Below are 14976 nucleotides of genomic sequence, written 5' to 3'. Positions count from 1 at the left end.
TTTCTTGGATTTGAATAATAGAATTAAAAAATCTTGAGATAAGCGCGCATGTGCTAAAGTTCATTTGACTCATTCTGTTGTTTACGAATTAACGTTTAACATCCACCCGAAGTCTGATGGTCGAGTCGCAGTAGGGAATACAATATTTAAACAAAGCACATGTGCAACTTTTGAGTGATACAGTTTACTTAAAATCAGTGAAATAAAAGAAATTCTTACCTAGAAGGGTAGGAAAGGTAGTCTTTATTATTTATTTTTCTTTGGCTAATTGCCGTCCGAAGTATTTAATAACTTATATGTATAGCAAAATAGCATGTGTATGATTGAACTAGTATGATGAATTATTTATTTCTGTTAACAACTTTTTACATAAATTTCAATTTTCAATTTCAACATTATTTTTTTAATGTGTTTGGTATTGATCCTTTCGTATATAAAAGGACTGGAAATGTACAACGTTCTTTATTATTGTTGCCAAAGACAGGCTGAATTTTGGTAAACTTTAAATCTGTGACGATATGATGAGAATCCACCATATATCCATATATAATGTATAATACAAATAATAACACACATAATGTTTAATGTTTAAAGAACTTAATTTCTCATTACAAAAACAGAAATATTTTATACACATAATGTATAATACAAATTTACATAATGTATAATACAGATATTTAATTCAAATTCAAAATTCATTAAGGTAACACAATGTGCATTTATGAATATCAATAAATAAATACACATTAAATGCTAAATGATTCTAATTTTACTGCCAGTTCTCAAATCACAGGTTGAATGAAAGAATCACAGTACACCAATCTTAATCTCAGGCGTAGAACGGACAAGAAGAACTGGCAATAAACTCCCCGCCACTCTTTTTAATTGCCAAGTTTTTGTTTTACACAATGTTTGTAAAGAGCTGCAATTACACCATGTTCCACATGACATATTAAATAATTATTTATATAATTATTAAAATATTTAATAAATAATAAAAAAATAAAAACAAAGATATAAAAAGAATGGATTGATATGACAAAGTTCACGTGCACAAATATGGTTGCGTTTAAAATTAGCCGTTAAAACTATCACGAAATAGCTAAATTAATCTCCAAGTTACGCTTAAAATTGAAAGTCTGATTTTGTAATTACAATTTGTAACATGATATTTTGACATGGACGTAATAGCTCAGTGTTGGAGTTCGGTAGCATTTTGGCAAAAAAAAAATTAAAACGAGTTTGAGCTTAACCCTACAATCTGAAGATAACCATCTCACACGGCGCATGGCGCGACTCGTTTTATGCATTTTAATTTATATCTCAATAAATATGTTGAATTAATCGCAAACTAATATTTTAATAGGTATTACGGTTTAGTTGTGGTAATTTTCCGGGGTGTCGTTAACCCCGTGAGCTTTGGAGAACACACGAATTTGCTTATTAAAGAGGAAAGAAACAAAATTCTAGTGATTTTAAAAAGTAAGTAAGTGACTGGAAGAGATTGCTTAGTAGAAATAAGGGCCACCCCTTGCATGATTTAATTAATAATAACTCAGTGGGGCTACGGGTCTTGGCCCGACTTGATGTAGATGATCAGCCTTCAGTTTGACACATGTCGTCGACTATTGAATGGAGTGATGCCGGTTGAGTTTAGATCCGCAAATAAGAAAGTCCATTGGTGCATGGGGATCGAACTTGCGACCTCAGGGATAAGAGTCACACGCTGAAAGCCACTAGAGATTTTCCAGACGATGACTTGTGTGTGATAAGATTTCTTACTTCAAGAAATGAACGTCCCAATTTTTTAAAGGCCGGCAACGCACTTGCGAGACTTCTTTGAGAGTTTCCATCTCTTAACATAGGGTGATTCTCGTGTACGTTTTCCACCTGTTATTTAAAAAAAGCTTTATATATAAAATTATTAACAGACTGTAGATTTTCTAAATGAAGGGGAGGGTTTAATTCTCAAGCCAATTTGTGTCCTAGATTGAGTATCTGTCGTAGGGTTCAAGGAAGGCTGGGTTGAAAGCGATCGAGCGACCAATTTCGCAAAAACTACACAACGCGATACGTTGTACAGATCTTTGATATGGTTAAGAAGCGTTAGCAGAAAAAAATATTACGCATTTTTTATATTTTAAATATATCATACATATTTTCTTTATCACCTGCTATTTTATATGAATTTGTACCAGAGATTTGTTGTTTTTATTATTATTAGGTATACAGCAATTAGCATTAAGATAGATATATTAAAAAAGATTAGACAAATAAAAAAATATAATCAAATTCTAGATAACAATCTAGCTACAAAACACCTAATTAATCTCGTGCTGTGATTTTTTTGCTGCCACTGCACACACGGTATCATACAATCTAATATTATTCTGGGAACAGCCTTAATAAGTCACTACAGAATGTTATCTATTCCATTTTATCAGTGGAGCTGATAACGATCTCCATCCAATTAGCCCCACAATGCAATATGAACCGTCTCAGTTATGACGAAGTCGAATTAAGGCCTTGTATAGACATGGTTTGTGGTTTTTGGCCTGAAATATCAGTTTACTTGATTATAGGCAAGTAGTGTTTCTGACATATGCCCATATGTCAGTTTTATCACGATGTTTTCCTTCGCGGTAAAAGAATATGTAGAAAAATTAAGTATATAGGCAGGATTTGAACTCAATAGAATCTTAAACATAGAGATTATCTCAGATTCATGACAGTGCATTTAGCGAAAGATAGAGGAACGCTGGAAGCTTTTTCGACCGTTCCTAGATGTTCCAAGATGTGGATCGCGTTTTAGTTCAGCAAATAACATTAAAAACTGTCACGCATACAACATTGAATACGAATTAAAGTATCACGTAATAAAGACATAAAAACGGTTGCTTATAAACATTAACACTTACCAATATTATTATAAAACACCGGCGTGTGTGGGAGTCAAATTTTTAGAACAAAAATCTATAACGTCTATACCTAATTGAGTGTTTATCTATGTTAATCGTACAATTGTCATCTGTCATTACAATATATAATAAATCGCAAATTATCTTGCTTACTTAAAGTCCTGCCTCTCAAATAACCTCCTTGATCGGCCAATCGCAAATATGCTGCTAAGCGCAAAACTCGAAGACAGCTAAACCAATTCGAGTAAATGTTGTCCATTGAAGTTTTTATTGAGATCAAAATTGCACGGAAAAACTACATACTACAATAAAAATTACTATTATAATCATTTACTTGTGTAGTTTTTGATTTGATAACATAATATTGATGAAAATACCTAGTTCCTTTAATTGCCAGGTAGTAAAATGATTTGCCGCCAGAGCTGCAATCAGCCCACATGTGAGTTTCACTATCACTGGCAACTTTCATAAGATCCAATGAAACGGGTTGTTTTATCTCTACTTTCTACTAATAAATTCTCTCTGATAAGATAAGAGTACTCTTAGTTTCGATAGAATTTTTTAGATTTTGCTTACATCAACAATATTGTTCAGTCGAGTAATGTTTTAAACTATGGTACAATTATATATATTATCCCAACATCCCACATCGTCAATTGGTTTGTTGTATCATGTATTTGTCGTAATTTTGAGGTTCAAATAAAAAAACAAAACAAAATATTTTATATACTCAGTAAAGAATCAGTAGATTCCTGTATTTTTAACAGCGATTTCCGTCCCAGTATTAAATTTACAAAATACTTTATCGTTTTGCAAATAGTACATACAGCAGCATATTTAAATAATTAATTTAAAATAATATAATAATTTAATGATTTCTTGAAGATATCGAGAGGAACACGGTTTGACGTTGAGATCTTACTCCTTATCTTGCAACAAAGGTGATTAAAAAGAGTGCCGGTATCTAAAATTTAGATGCATTTGATTTTTCAATAATTATCCTTTAAATATAGAAGATCAAAGCGAATCATTTACCAACTAAATCATGCAGATCATTCTGAATGATGAATGAATGATTTAGTTCGCAAGTTGATCATTCAATTGCCACAGTAGGATTGAAAATTTCTCAAAGATATGCTATGCTACTTCGAATTATTTGCCTCTTCAGTTGAAATCAAATTAAGAATTCAAAACAAAATATGTACGACTAAATTGTGTAAATTCTAATTTCATATTTTTTCAAATCGTAACATATTTAAATGGATGATAAGAACATTACTTTATTAACTACTCTAGAATGGCTGAACATTACTTTAAAAACAGAGAAGTAAGAAAATAAAAGAAATTGGTTGAGACTGGTATTTCCGATTGTTCTTTTAAGCGCTGAATCTTTTAACATCTGTCAGGAGAAAAAGAATGCTCTAAATGGTGGTGTTGAAGATGCTCAGGATACAGCTAAGAAAACAAATGATGCCCATAGTACAGCTAAGGAAAAAAACGTGTCTATACTAAGATCGTTGCAGGTTAAAAATCGTCTTTCGACAGACCAACGCATTCTTAATTTTTTTGGACATGCAAAGATCCTGAAGGTTTAGAAAAACTTATCATTATTGGGAGAGTGGCACCATACCTCAAGTCTGAGTATGGTGGTACTCGCTGGACCGATTAAGTAACGGCACACAGGCGCAGAGGTTTGCCGAAGACACTAACATTACCTTCAGAAATAAAGAGTGCGACTAAAGAAAGGGTTTACATTTTTTAACCTCCCGCGCTCTGGTACCGGATAAGTTATCTATTGATCGTATCACATCACCGATAAAGATGGTATCAGCAAAACTCATTCCGTTCGCATTGTGCAGTTTACTATTGTATTTGATGATTCATTCAGTTATAATTAAATTATATCATTACAATATTGGCTAGATTCGCATGGCACAATATAAAACTTTTTATGTAACCTAAAGTTTGTATGTTATCATCAATCAAAGCAATAACAATTAAAACTACCTATATAAGAATAATCATGCATGGATATAAATGTTTTTTTAAATTATTTTTTAAGAATTAAGCATATTTAATTGTTTTTTTATTTATTTCAGTGAGCTTAGGCTTACTAGAATTGATTTACAAGATTCGAAGAAATATTTTATTAGACATAATACTGTGATTTGCCCGTAGGTTTAAGTAATTGAATGTATAATGGTGGTGTATCAGGCATGAAAGGGAAACCCCTGATTTTTTTTGATATTTCGTGCCTTTAATACTACTTGTATTGTTTAAAGAATAGATCAATAAAATAGCAACCATCATATTATATTTAAAAAAAATTGGTAGATTTTTTTTCGAACTAAAAATAATCTTTTAAAAATACTTTTTAGGAAGAATCCTTTACTCACAGTGGTTGCCTGGAAAAAATCGCGCGAAAGCGATAAGGCCGCCAGTTGCTTTTCATTAAATTATGTTCAATTTTTTTTCTTTTATGTAATGCAACGAAGTGTTAATAAATAAATAAATAATCACTAACAACTAAGTCTCGTAATTTGGTTAATGACCTTACTCTGTTAGTACAGCGATTGAAATTGAACCTTGGCCTACAAAACTAAAGAACGCCACCTTTGCCACGCGCTAAAAAGCAGTTGGAGCTCGCGTAGGTTCTTCTCCATAGCATCTTTGCAATGATCCTTGGCCTGATGACGTGTCAGACGCTTTGAATACTCCAATCTTCTTCCGTTCCTCGAAGAAGACCAGTCCAACGAAGACTTTGGGCTGACCTTATCAAGCCAGCCTCGTTCTTAACCAAAGCGCCAATTTCATGATTCTCCTTGTCTTTAGTCAATATTTCAAAGATCATTTGAATAAAATTTATCAATAAATTCCTTTCCACATTCCTAACGATAAGATCCTATCTCTTTGAATAAATTAACATCAAATGTGAATGTATTAGAAGCTTAATTAAACATGACTACAAGGTATACTAACATTATTTACAAACTGATGCTCACGCTTTGGTTATTGGATTTATAGAAGATGAGAATATCTTCATGGTAACAATAATAATTAAATCATTGGTAGATGTGACGGCTGATACGATCTCTGACTAGAAGAATTTCCGTATCACGAACGTGAGAATGTTCAATGTATTAATGAACATTACATATTTATTTACTCTTTATCGCACAGAACCCTTAAATTTAAATAAATAAAATAATAAATAATTTTACGGGTGAAATATAAATATATAAGACTAAGAAGTGCAAAAGAGTAAGAGTGCTTAAAAGGAAATAATAAACTTATTAAGACAGATAAAAAAAGTTAAAAGTAAATTTTAATGTGACAATCACATGGCTTCCTTAATTTTAATTATTTTTATAAAGAATTCAAAATGTTATAAATTGAGACTCAATTATCTTTCGTTTTATAATTCTATTTTTTTTCATTTGTATCATACATTTATTGTCTAAATGACATGCATTGCATTATGCAATTAAATAAATGAAACTGTGCGGAAAAATTAATTTCTTATTTCAATTTCAATTTATTATTTAGTCAGACCTTAAGCTTAACAAATATCGTACCGATAAAATACATTCTTGAATATAGACAAATATTATTTACCAAACAATACCTTAAATTGGCCGAGAGAATCTCTAATCATCAGCTATATGAGCTATGCAATGGTTGCACATTGCCAAGTAAGCCATCGACTTGAATCCTCAAGGCAACGATGTGGCCTTACAAAATAGACCTGCAGATTGCAGAGGCGAAGGAAATTAAAAAAAGCTACGTAGGACCGATCAGGCTTGTTTTCTACGCTAGATGACCTTTGCTTCACCTGGGGGGCATTAAAAAAAAAGGCAATTCATAAAAACTCATTTTATAGAGTAAAAACCACCATATATTTACCATGATCACGACTCCGACCTAAAGTTTATTACCACTACTGATTCATATAAATATACATATCGTAATAAATAAATTAGCTTTTAAATGAAACCCCTGAAGCTTAACATAAAACAAAAGAAAACCTGTACAAAACAGACATAATTATTTGTCGCGTCGCCACATTAAGAATCCATTAGTTCGATATTATTAATTCGTTATCATTCGGCTTCGCTTATCAATTTGAGTACACCTTGATTTATGCTGGGATATTTTATCTTTGGTAGATGTAGGTGGCGCCATGCGTATCACTTTCTTTACGAATTTGAAGTTTGATATGGAATTCAAAGATGGCGGCGGCTTCTGTTATTTGGGAAGCTTTTAGCTTATTATCAAATTTGATAACGTTGTTGTAGCGCAATGCTTAATTTTAAAGTGAATAATACGTTTTTTAAATAATTAATATAAAGAAAACAGTACCACCCTTGTCTTAGTCACAGATTTCTGCATGTTTCGTGATAATAGTTTTGTGTCCCTGAAACGTCGTTCACTTTTTGGGTCTAAGGCATGGCCGGTTTTTTCACGATTTTTTCTTTCGCCGTACGAGCGGGTATTAAATACGCAAATAGACAGGAATCCATTGGAACTCCACAGCCGGGATTTGAACCTACGAACTCAGAGTCGCACGCTCACTTGAGTCACTACGCCAACACTGGCATTATATTTTATATTACTTAATGTAATTTTGTGATTTGTTTCGTGTCCGTTTTAATTGTATTGTCTTAATTTTTTAAATAAATAGTTTATTGTTAGTCAAACGTTTTATAAACGTTTTATAAGTCTAATATTTTAATTTCAACTTTCAAATAAGAAAGAACCCATCGTTATAATTAATTTAGATTAAAAAACTAAGATTTCACAAGAAAGAATCCGGGTATGATATAGAAAAAAACTAAATGAGTGTTGCACGCTAGATGAGGTGATAGTCTATCAGATTGGCCTGAAACCACCTGCACCATATCTGGCCATCATAACGTTTGTGGTAATCTCTACATCTTTATGAGCACATCTCTATTTAATGTTTTTTGTAACAATGCAACGTAAATTATGGCATTGCGTGCTATTTGTTGCCAACATGTAAAAAATTCGATGTTATAAAATCCGTACTAAACTATTTCATTACGAAATCAAAATATTTATTTAATTATTAGTCAATTTAATATTAATAATAATTATAAAACATTTTTTTCTATTTGTAATACATTTTGTAACAGGCATCATAGTGTCTACCTAAAAATACATTTTATATAGTCTTAACTCTCACAATATTGATAAGTGAATGATTTTTAGGTACTTAAAAACATTTTCAACCATCAAAATCTATGGAGAAATCAAAATAGCGCAGTTGCGTTACCATTTCCAAATATAGAATTATCTGTAATTTTATATTCTATCGCATTGATTATAATCTATGTAACTTGACGTTTTTGACAGCTATAATCGATTTAACTTATCGAGAAATCGTTATGATTTATCTTGTTTGCGAGTTTCCATTATAACGTATATCACGCTTATTTATTCCTTTATTATATACATAATAATAAATTAAATTAATGTTTAATATAATTTATTAAAATAAATAGTGTTCCACTTTGGTTTCGACCACCGTCACGTAATTTTTTAATTTTTTAATTAATTAAATACCTAAATTTGATTGATAAATACAGTATCATAAAGTAAACATATTTCAGTTATGTGTATATATTTTTTCTACATTCTTCAAAGTGCGTACTTTAAATAAATTTTAATAATCTAAAGAACACAGCGATACAAATCTCACCCCTATTTCTTCAATTCGATTAGCTATTAAGATAATATTCCGTTTATAGTCAGAATGCCTCACGTTACAAACTTTTGTTATCGACCAACGTAAGTATAACACAGATCAGAGCATTCTCATGATGTATCGATTTCAATAAATCAAATTGCCAACTCGATAGTCGAGTATCGATTAGATCGATGAAACACCGATCGTTCGATTCCCGCTAAACCCATTCACTGGTCCATATTTGTCGTGTTCTTGATAATTCATTCGCACAGAGAAATCTGATACTGTACAAGAATAGAATTGCAATTTTTACATAAAATATCAATTAAGACTAAAATGAAACAGGTAGCTATCAGGTTACACTCCAAACAATATTACATTCAAATATCAATATTATATGATTATTATTTGCTCAAAAAAAATAATATTTAGTCATTTATTTTTCATTATACTTGGTTGTGGCAGTGTGAAATTTGGTTTGAGCCGTATATAAAAACTCTTCAAAGAAATAAAGCTTACAGATTCGTGTATAAAAATAACAAAAAAGAAGGGAGTACAAAATTCTATGGAATTTTTTGAAAAATTGCACATACCAAATACCATATGAAAGACACTATCAAATCAGGCTAGATACTTTTATAGTGGGTAGCTTTTTTATTTGACATTTTATACAAGTTTATTCAAACACCGCGATAGGATCGCTGACGTTATCTTTCAATGCAACGTTACCGCGAGCTCGGAGGCGATAGGATCTCGGGGCAGCCATTGCTAGTTAAACCAACCTGATAAGGGATCGGACCTGTGTGAGTGTCTGTTGCTGTGTGCGGGGTGGGGCGCGTAACCAAGCCAGTCACTCAATTTACGCGGCTAAAGAATGACGTCGAAAACGAGTTGTGCTCTCAAAAAAGTTATTTGAAGTGTATTTTGACGTTTGTGATGTTATTGTGGCTACGGTACCTGAAACAGCTGGAGCTGGCGTGCGCTAGTGTCGCCGAGTTGCCGCCAGGCGGCGTGGACGACAAAATGTGTACGCATTTCAATGTTTACATGCTTTTGTTTATTTATAGGCTTTTATTATTTTTCTTATTGGAAAGTATTACATTCAATCTTATTTAATTAAATAAGATTGACTGGAATGTAAATTAATATAATTATATAATTTATCTTTAGCATATTCTGACCATGTTAATTAAAGTATTTTTTATATCAGATCACAATTGATGCTGTTTTGATAAGATTAAGATTCACGTTCGTAGATTAGAATAATGTAATAATTCTTATTTTGGATATTATATAGTAGATATTATATTATGTAAAAAAGATTAGATAAAAGTTTAATTACTTAAGTAGCACTTTCAATGTGGTATAACAGCCCTTGGCCTCAAATTTCTCCACCTGCTTCAATTTTTTTACATCAGCCTTCTATACAGAAGGTACAAACACCTGTACACGTCTTCATCACGTCAGACGCGTCATGTTTTTTTTTATCGTACAAACAAATATTGTTAGTAGCGTATTAAAAGAAAATTTGTGCTCAGCCAGGTTTGAATACCTGACCTCACCTTGAGAGTCGTCCCCTTAATTCCTAGGCTAACACTGTTAGATAACATACACACAGTTTATTATTATGTGACTGCTTATAATTTAAACATTATAGATGCATATCTACATATTTAATCTATGTCACAAGATAAAATATCTCTTTCAATGACACGACTGACAACTGCGAATTACGACATTCAGTTTAAATTCCCGCCGCGTGTGGCTCGTTACCTATTTTGACAGCAGATGTCAATGTCAAACCAGTTTAGAATTGACTTATACGATCACAGTTGAATTTTTTACAGACGGTGAATGCTTATCAAGTATTACAACTCCTAGACAGTGATACTTCATAGCATGATTTAAATAAACATCATAAACACAAATGTTCAACCATAATATAGTTATTTATATTATTTTTCACTATTAATATGTAATAACTTCTCTATACAAAATATAATATTTACGGAATTGATATTGAGTCGAATTATTGCGCATATATTTTTTACTCAGCTAATATTAGAACATTATCTTTACGGCTTGGCAATAATATTTTAATGATTTTTAGAATTAGATATTTTTTTCCAACTTCATACAATGTCACGGCAGTCTTAAATTCTAAAATCACAGAATAAACACACATCCGTATTCCATTCGTTACTCTATACAGATAAAAAATGACGTGTGCGCTAGTGAATGGGGTCCCGACGAAGCTCCCGATCTACTGATAACAGTGGGGGGTAAGGGTGGCGTTATCTTGACGAGATTTCACGTTCATAATCAACTGCGGCGGTGATAGGGTGTTTCATTGTTGCCTATGCGGGCAAAACTTGGGCAAAAAGATCGAAAATATAAGTTTTAAATACAATACTAACTTTTAGAAATACTTTATTTATTTACCTGAAGCAGCTTCTTATGACAAAAGATGGCGCTATGTAATGTTTTATAACCTATTTTAAAATACGAATATTATTTTCACGAAATAATTTATGATATACTAGCGGATCCGACAGACGTTGTCCTGTCTACACGTCTTTAATTTCAAAATTTCAATTTTTAATAAGCCATTTTGATGAAAATTATTATTCAAATGTTATGACAATATCTAACGATCCAGCACATGGTCACACACGATATAACACAATGATAACAAAACTTTTTTTAAATTTCGGGACAGACTAAAATTAAAATTCGAATATTATTTAAAATTTGACACTGCGATGGTAGCGCCGTCTGTCGACTGTCCAATGTAAAACATTCCAAAATCAACAACAACTAATAAATTGAAAATTAATTAAAAAAACATTGTCCAGCGGACAAAACTGTGAATCTAAACCATTCCCAGATCCCCTTGAACACACACAAAAAATTTCGTCTAAATCGGTCCAGTCGTTTAGGAGGAGTTCAGTCACATACACACGCACACAAGAAATATATATATTAAGATTTAATAACATAACTTTACAGTTCTATCTTAAAATAGTGTTTTAGGTTTTGGAATCTTTAATTTTATGTATGAGTTAAAACGCGAGCCAACATTTTAAAATCAAGTCCTAGGTCTGCTTGGATTCACGTTAACAGAAAAACATTCCTTGGCATTCAAACTTTGACAACAGTTTATCGTCTTCGTCCGCATAAAATATAAAATCAAAAAATCTATCACCTGCATTGTATTCATACAAAAAGCAATATTTTTATTCCGTACAAAAAATCCCACGATCTGATAGGACTAAAGCATTGCGCTCAAGATATGAGCTAGCGATAGGCTTCGATTCCCGCCCGATGTTTGAGATAACGTGTTTTGGGAATAAACCTCCCGTATTATTAACAATAGAATTATAGCCGGTCTAGACTTAATAGGAACATAAATTTGACGAAATGTTATCAAGAATACGTTTCCCTCTTGGAATATTACAAAATGTATATTTTATACGTTCGTAGTGATTCTTATACCAAAGAGTATAGGTCTCTGATTGAAGGCTGCGGACAAAACAAAATATATTACTAAACGCGCAACCATTCGCAGCCCGTGGCTACCACTTCGCTACACTGCTTCACATTCAATTCATGAGCAATATACATAATTGTGTTTCTACAATGTCATATCAAAAATAATTGAGTTGGGTGCTGGATAGTGAACACAAACGAACGGATAGTACAAACCCTAAAGAACAGTTGTGTATTTTGTTTGACTATGATTGGTCGAAACGTAAATTTAGTGAAACTTTTAATTGATCTTATTCGTAATTCGTATCGTATCGTATCGGTGCTGCCAGATTTGATTTATTCATTGGTAAAACGTGCCTGGTGCATGCTTAAAAAATACATTAAAATTTTACAATTATATTACATACAAACCCAGGTAAGTAAAATAGTTCGACCTTAGGTAAGTTGAAAGTATATATATGTACCTATAAAATTCTATTTTCTAATTGGAAGCTATTACGATATCTTATAATATTTTTATATTTTTTGATATAACGGTATCAGTAAATAATAATTTACTAATATAATAATATTTGCATGTATATTCGGAACGATTTAAGTACTCAATATTCTTCTACTCCGCAGTAATCTGTGCTATTTAATTATTTTGACCTGTTCACATATAAGATTAGTGGTATTAATGTAGAAAACATTTGCATGTATATCGATGCCTGCACGTTCTACGCAGCGCAAATGTAAAACCAATTGATATGTACGTAGCCCTATATACGTATGTTATCCGCAACTGATAGCTAGCAACATATTGATAATAGGTGTATAAAATTTGTTTATTTTGACAATTACAATTAAAATGTTGTCGATGTCAAAAAAATATATATTAGCCATAGATTGCGCCTAATCTTACGTCTTCTTCTGGAACTATTCAAAATATTTATTTAAAATATAAATATTGTAAATAAATAGTTTAAAATAGTACGTAAAATAATTTTCATACCTATACTTACCTTATTTAGGATTTTAATCGTAAAAATAATGTCTGTCTAATTATACAATAACAATGCGGGCATTGCCTCTTACAGTATAAAAACCAATGCCAAGATTAATAAATCTATAGCAGTGTATTACTGACTTAACACTGTTAACTAATTTCGTTGCTACGAATATATTTAGGAAATAATTTTTAATTTCCAAAACCCAATAAAGGAATGGGGAATTGTATTCATTTATTCTAATATTTACCAGTATACTAAACAGTCTAGTCTCTATGTGGCTATTAAAACCGGGAAAAGATAAAGATAATGACGTACATGAGTGTACTAAATAATTAAATTTTATTTACAAAACAAAGGGCCTATAAAGATTATGAACGAAAAGGACTTCAGAAAGCAAGTCTAATATTATCTATAGTTTATATTGGCTACGTTACAGCCTGTATACGCGAAATGTAAGCACAATAGACGTTTATTTCCTTATCTTATCTCACCGTACAGACGGAAATGACAACATTATTTCGATGGCAGATACGTTCAAGTAAATTGCCACGAATATCATTAAAATTAACTGAATTTTAATTTAAATAGGTTGAGATAGTGCGATAAGAAGTTAACACACAATAACTCAAGCGATAACTTAAATGTGTAGTTCTGTCTGTGCACTAAACTTGAAAACAAAATTATTATCACATGACGTGTCATTTGCCACTAAGGGTTAGCTGTCAATTGTCAAGCATACATGCTGTCTACTATGTCAGTACTCTAATTGTTAATAACTTAGGTTCGCTTTCAAAATAGTACGGATCATTTGTATACTTAGTACATATAATTTTAATAAATATGATATTAGATATCCATGGACCCATTCAAAAACAAACAAATGTTTTTTTTTTGTCGTAAAGGACTTTCATTTACGTCAAAACTGTATATTTTTTAAATATGCATATCCGTTAAATGCTTTTAAAGTAGAACGATATATTATATATCTATTATCTATATAATGAGATGATAACAATTATTGTATTAAATAAACAAAAACAATAAATAATTCTGAGGGTTTTGAAAGAAATCAATTTAACAATTGTTGTAGTGTTTTTATTAAAAAAAATAATTTAAATTATTTTCCGTAACTGGTATCGTAGACATTTAGAATAAAAGTCCTCTTTGTGGTAGTAAAAGAATTAAAATAAAAAGGCTTTGATATAATTTATTCAGAGTGGGCTGGACAGATCACGAGTTTAATTGATTTGGGATCAGCGGGCGTGGCCGGCGAAAGGTCGCCGTTCGATTCCTGTCATAAAGTGACGTGGTTGCCCGATTTTCTCGAATCCTCGATTAATTGAGATGTAAATAATTTTTATAAAAGACTATTAACAATCAAGAAACAGTTAAACAAAATGCTTCCGTTTCTACTTATATATTACTAGCAGACTCGGCCAAGCGTTGCTGTGGCTAAGGTTTTTGTTATATTACATAGTAGTAAATTAATCAAGGGAAACCGTAGGAGAACTTATGTGAAACGTTGGTACCACGACACGGACTTAAACTAAACTACCTTTAACTCAGCGCCATCTGTTAGAATTGTATCAAATAATAAACAAATGTTAATGTTATCGTAATTTTAGTAAGGATGCCTATTTTTTTTGAAAATGAAATATAGCCTATGTCACTCAGGAATGATGTAGCTTTCCAACAGTGAAAGAATTTTTCAAATCTGCCAAGTAGTTTCGGAGCCTATTCAATTCATACAAACAAACAAAAAATCAAACCTTTCCTCTTTATAATATTAGTATAGATAAAAAAAGTTTATATTTTAATTGAAATTTCTAGTACTTGACAGTCTTGGTCACATAGACAAATTTCGTGTTTA

At 31.5% G+C, this 14976-nt stretch overlaps 1 protein-coding gene across 2 annotated transcripts in view; it reads left to right on the top strand.

Moving 5' to 3' along the window:
* Positions 1–14976, top strand: part of LOC110992295 (zinc finger protein ush) — a 145903-nt gene that overhangs the window by 66281 nt on the left and 64646 nt on the right. The window contains exon 1 of one of the 2 annotated variants that reach the window (XM_022258051.2): positions 9485–9652. The exons of the other annotated variant lie outside the window; for it this stretch is intronic. Within the exon in view, the coding sequence (XP_022113743.2) occupies positions 9562–9652 (91 nt within the window). The 5' untranslated portion in view covers positions 9485–9561. Of the gene's footprint in view, positions 1–9484; positions 9653–14976 lie in introns of those variants that run through there. 2 annotated transcript variants of the gene reach the window in all.

Source organism: Pieris rapae, chromosome 10, assembly GCF_905147795.1.
Source record: "Pieris rapae chromosome 10, ilPieRapa1.1, whole genome shotgun sequence".
Taxonomy (NCBI): Eukaryota; Metazoa; Arthropoda; class Insecta; order Lepidoptera; family Pieridae; genus Pieris; species Pieris rapae.
Note: the sequence above shows the minus strand (reverse complement) of the source record. Positions and strands in the feature narration are given on the sequence as shown.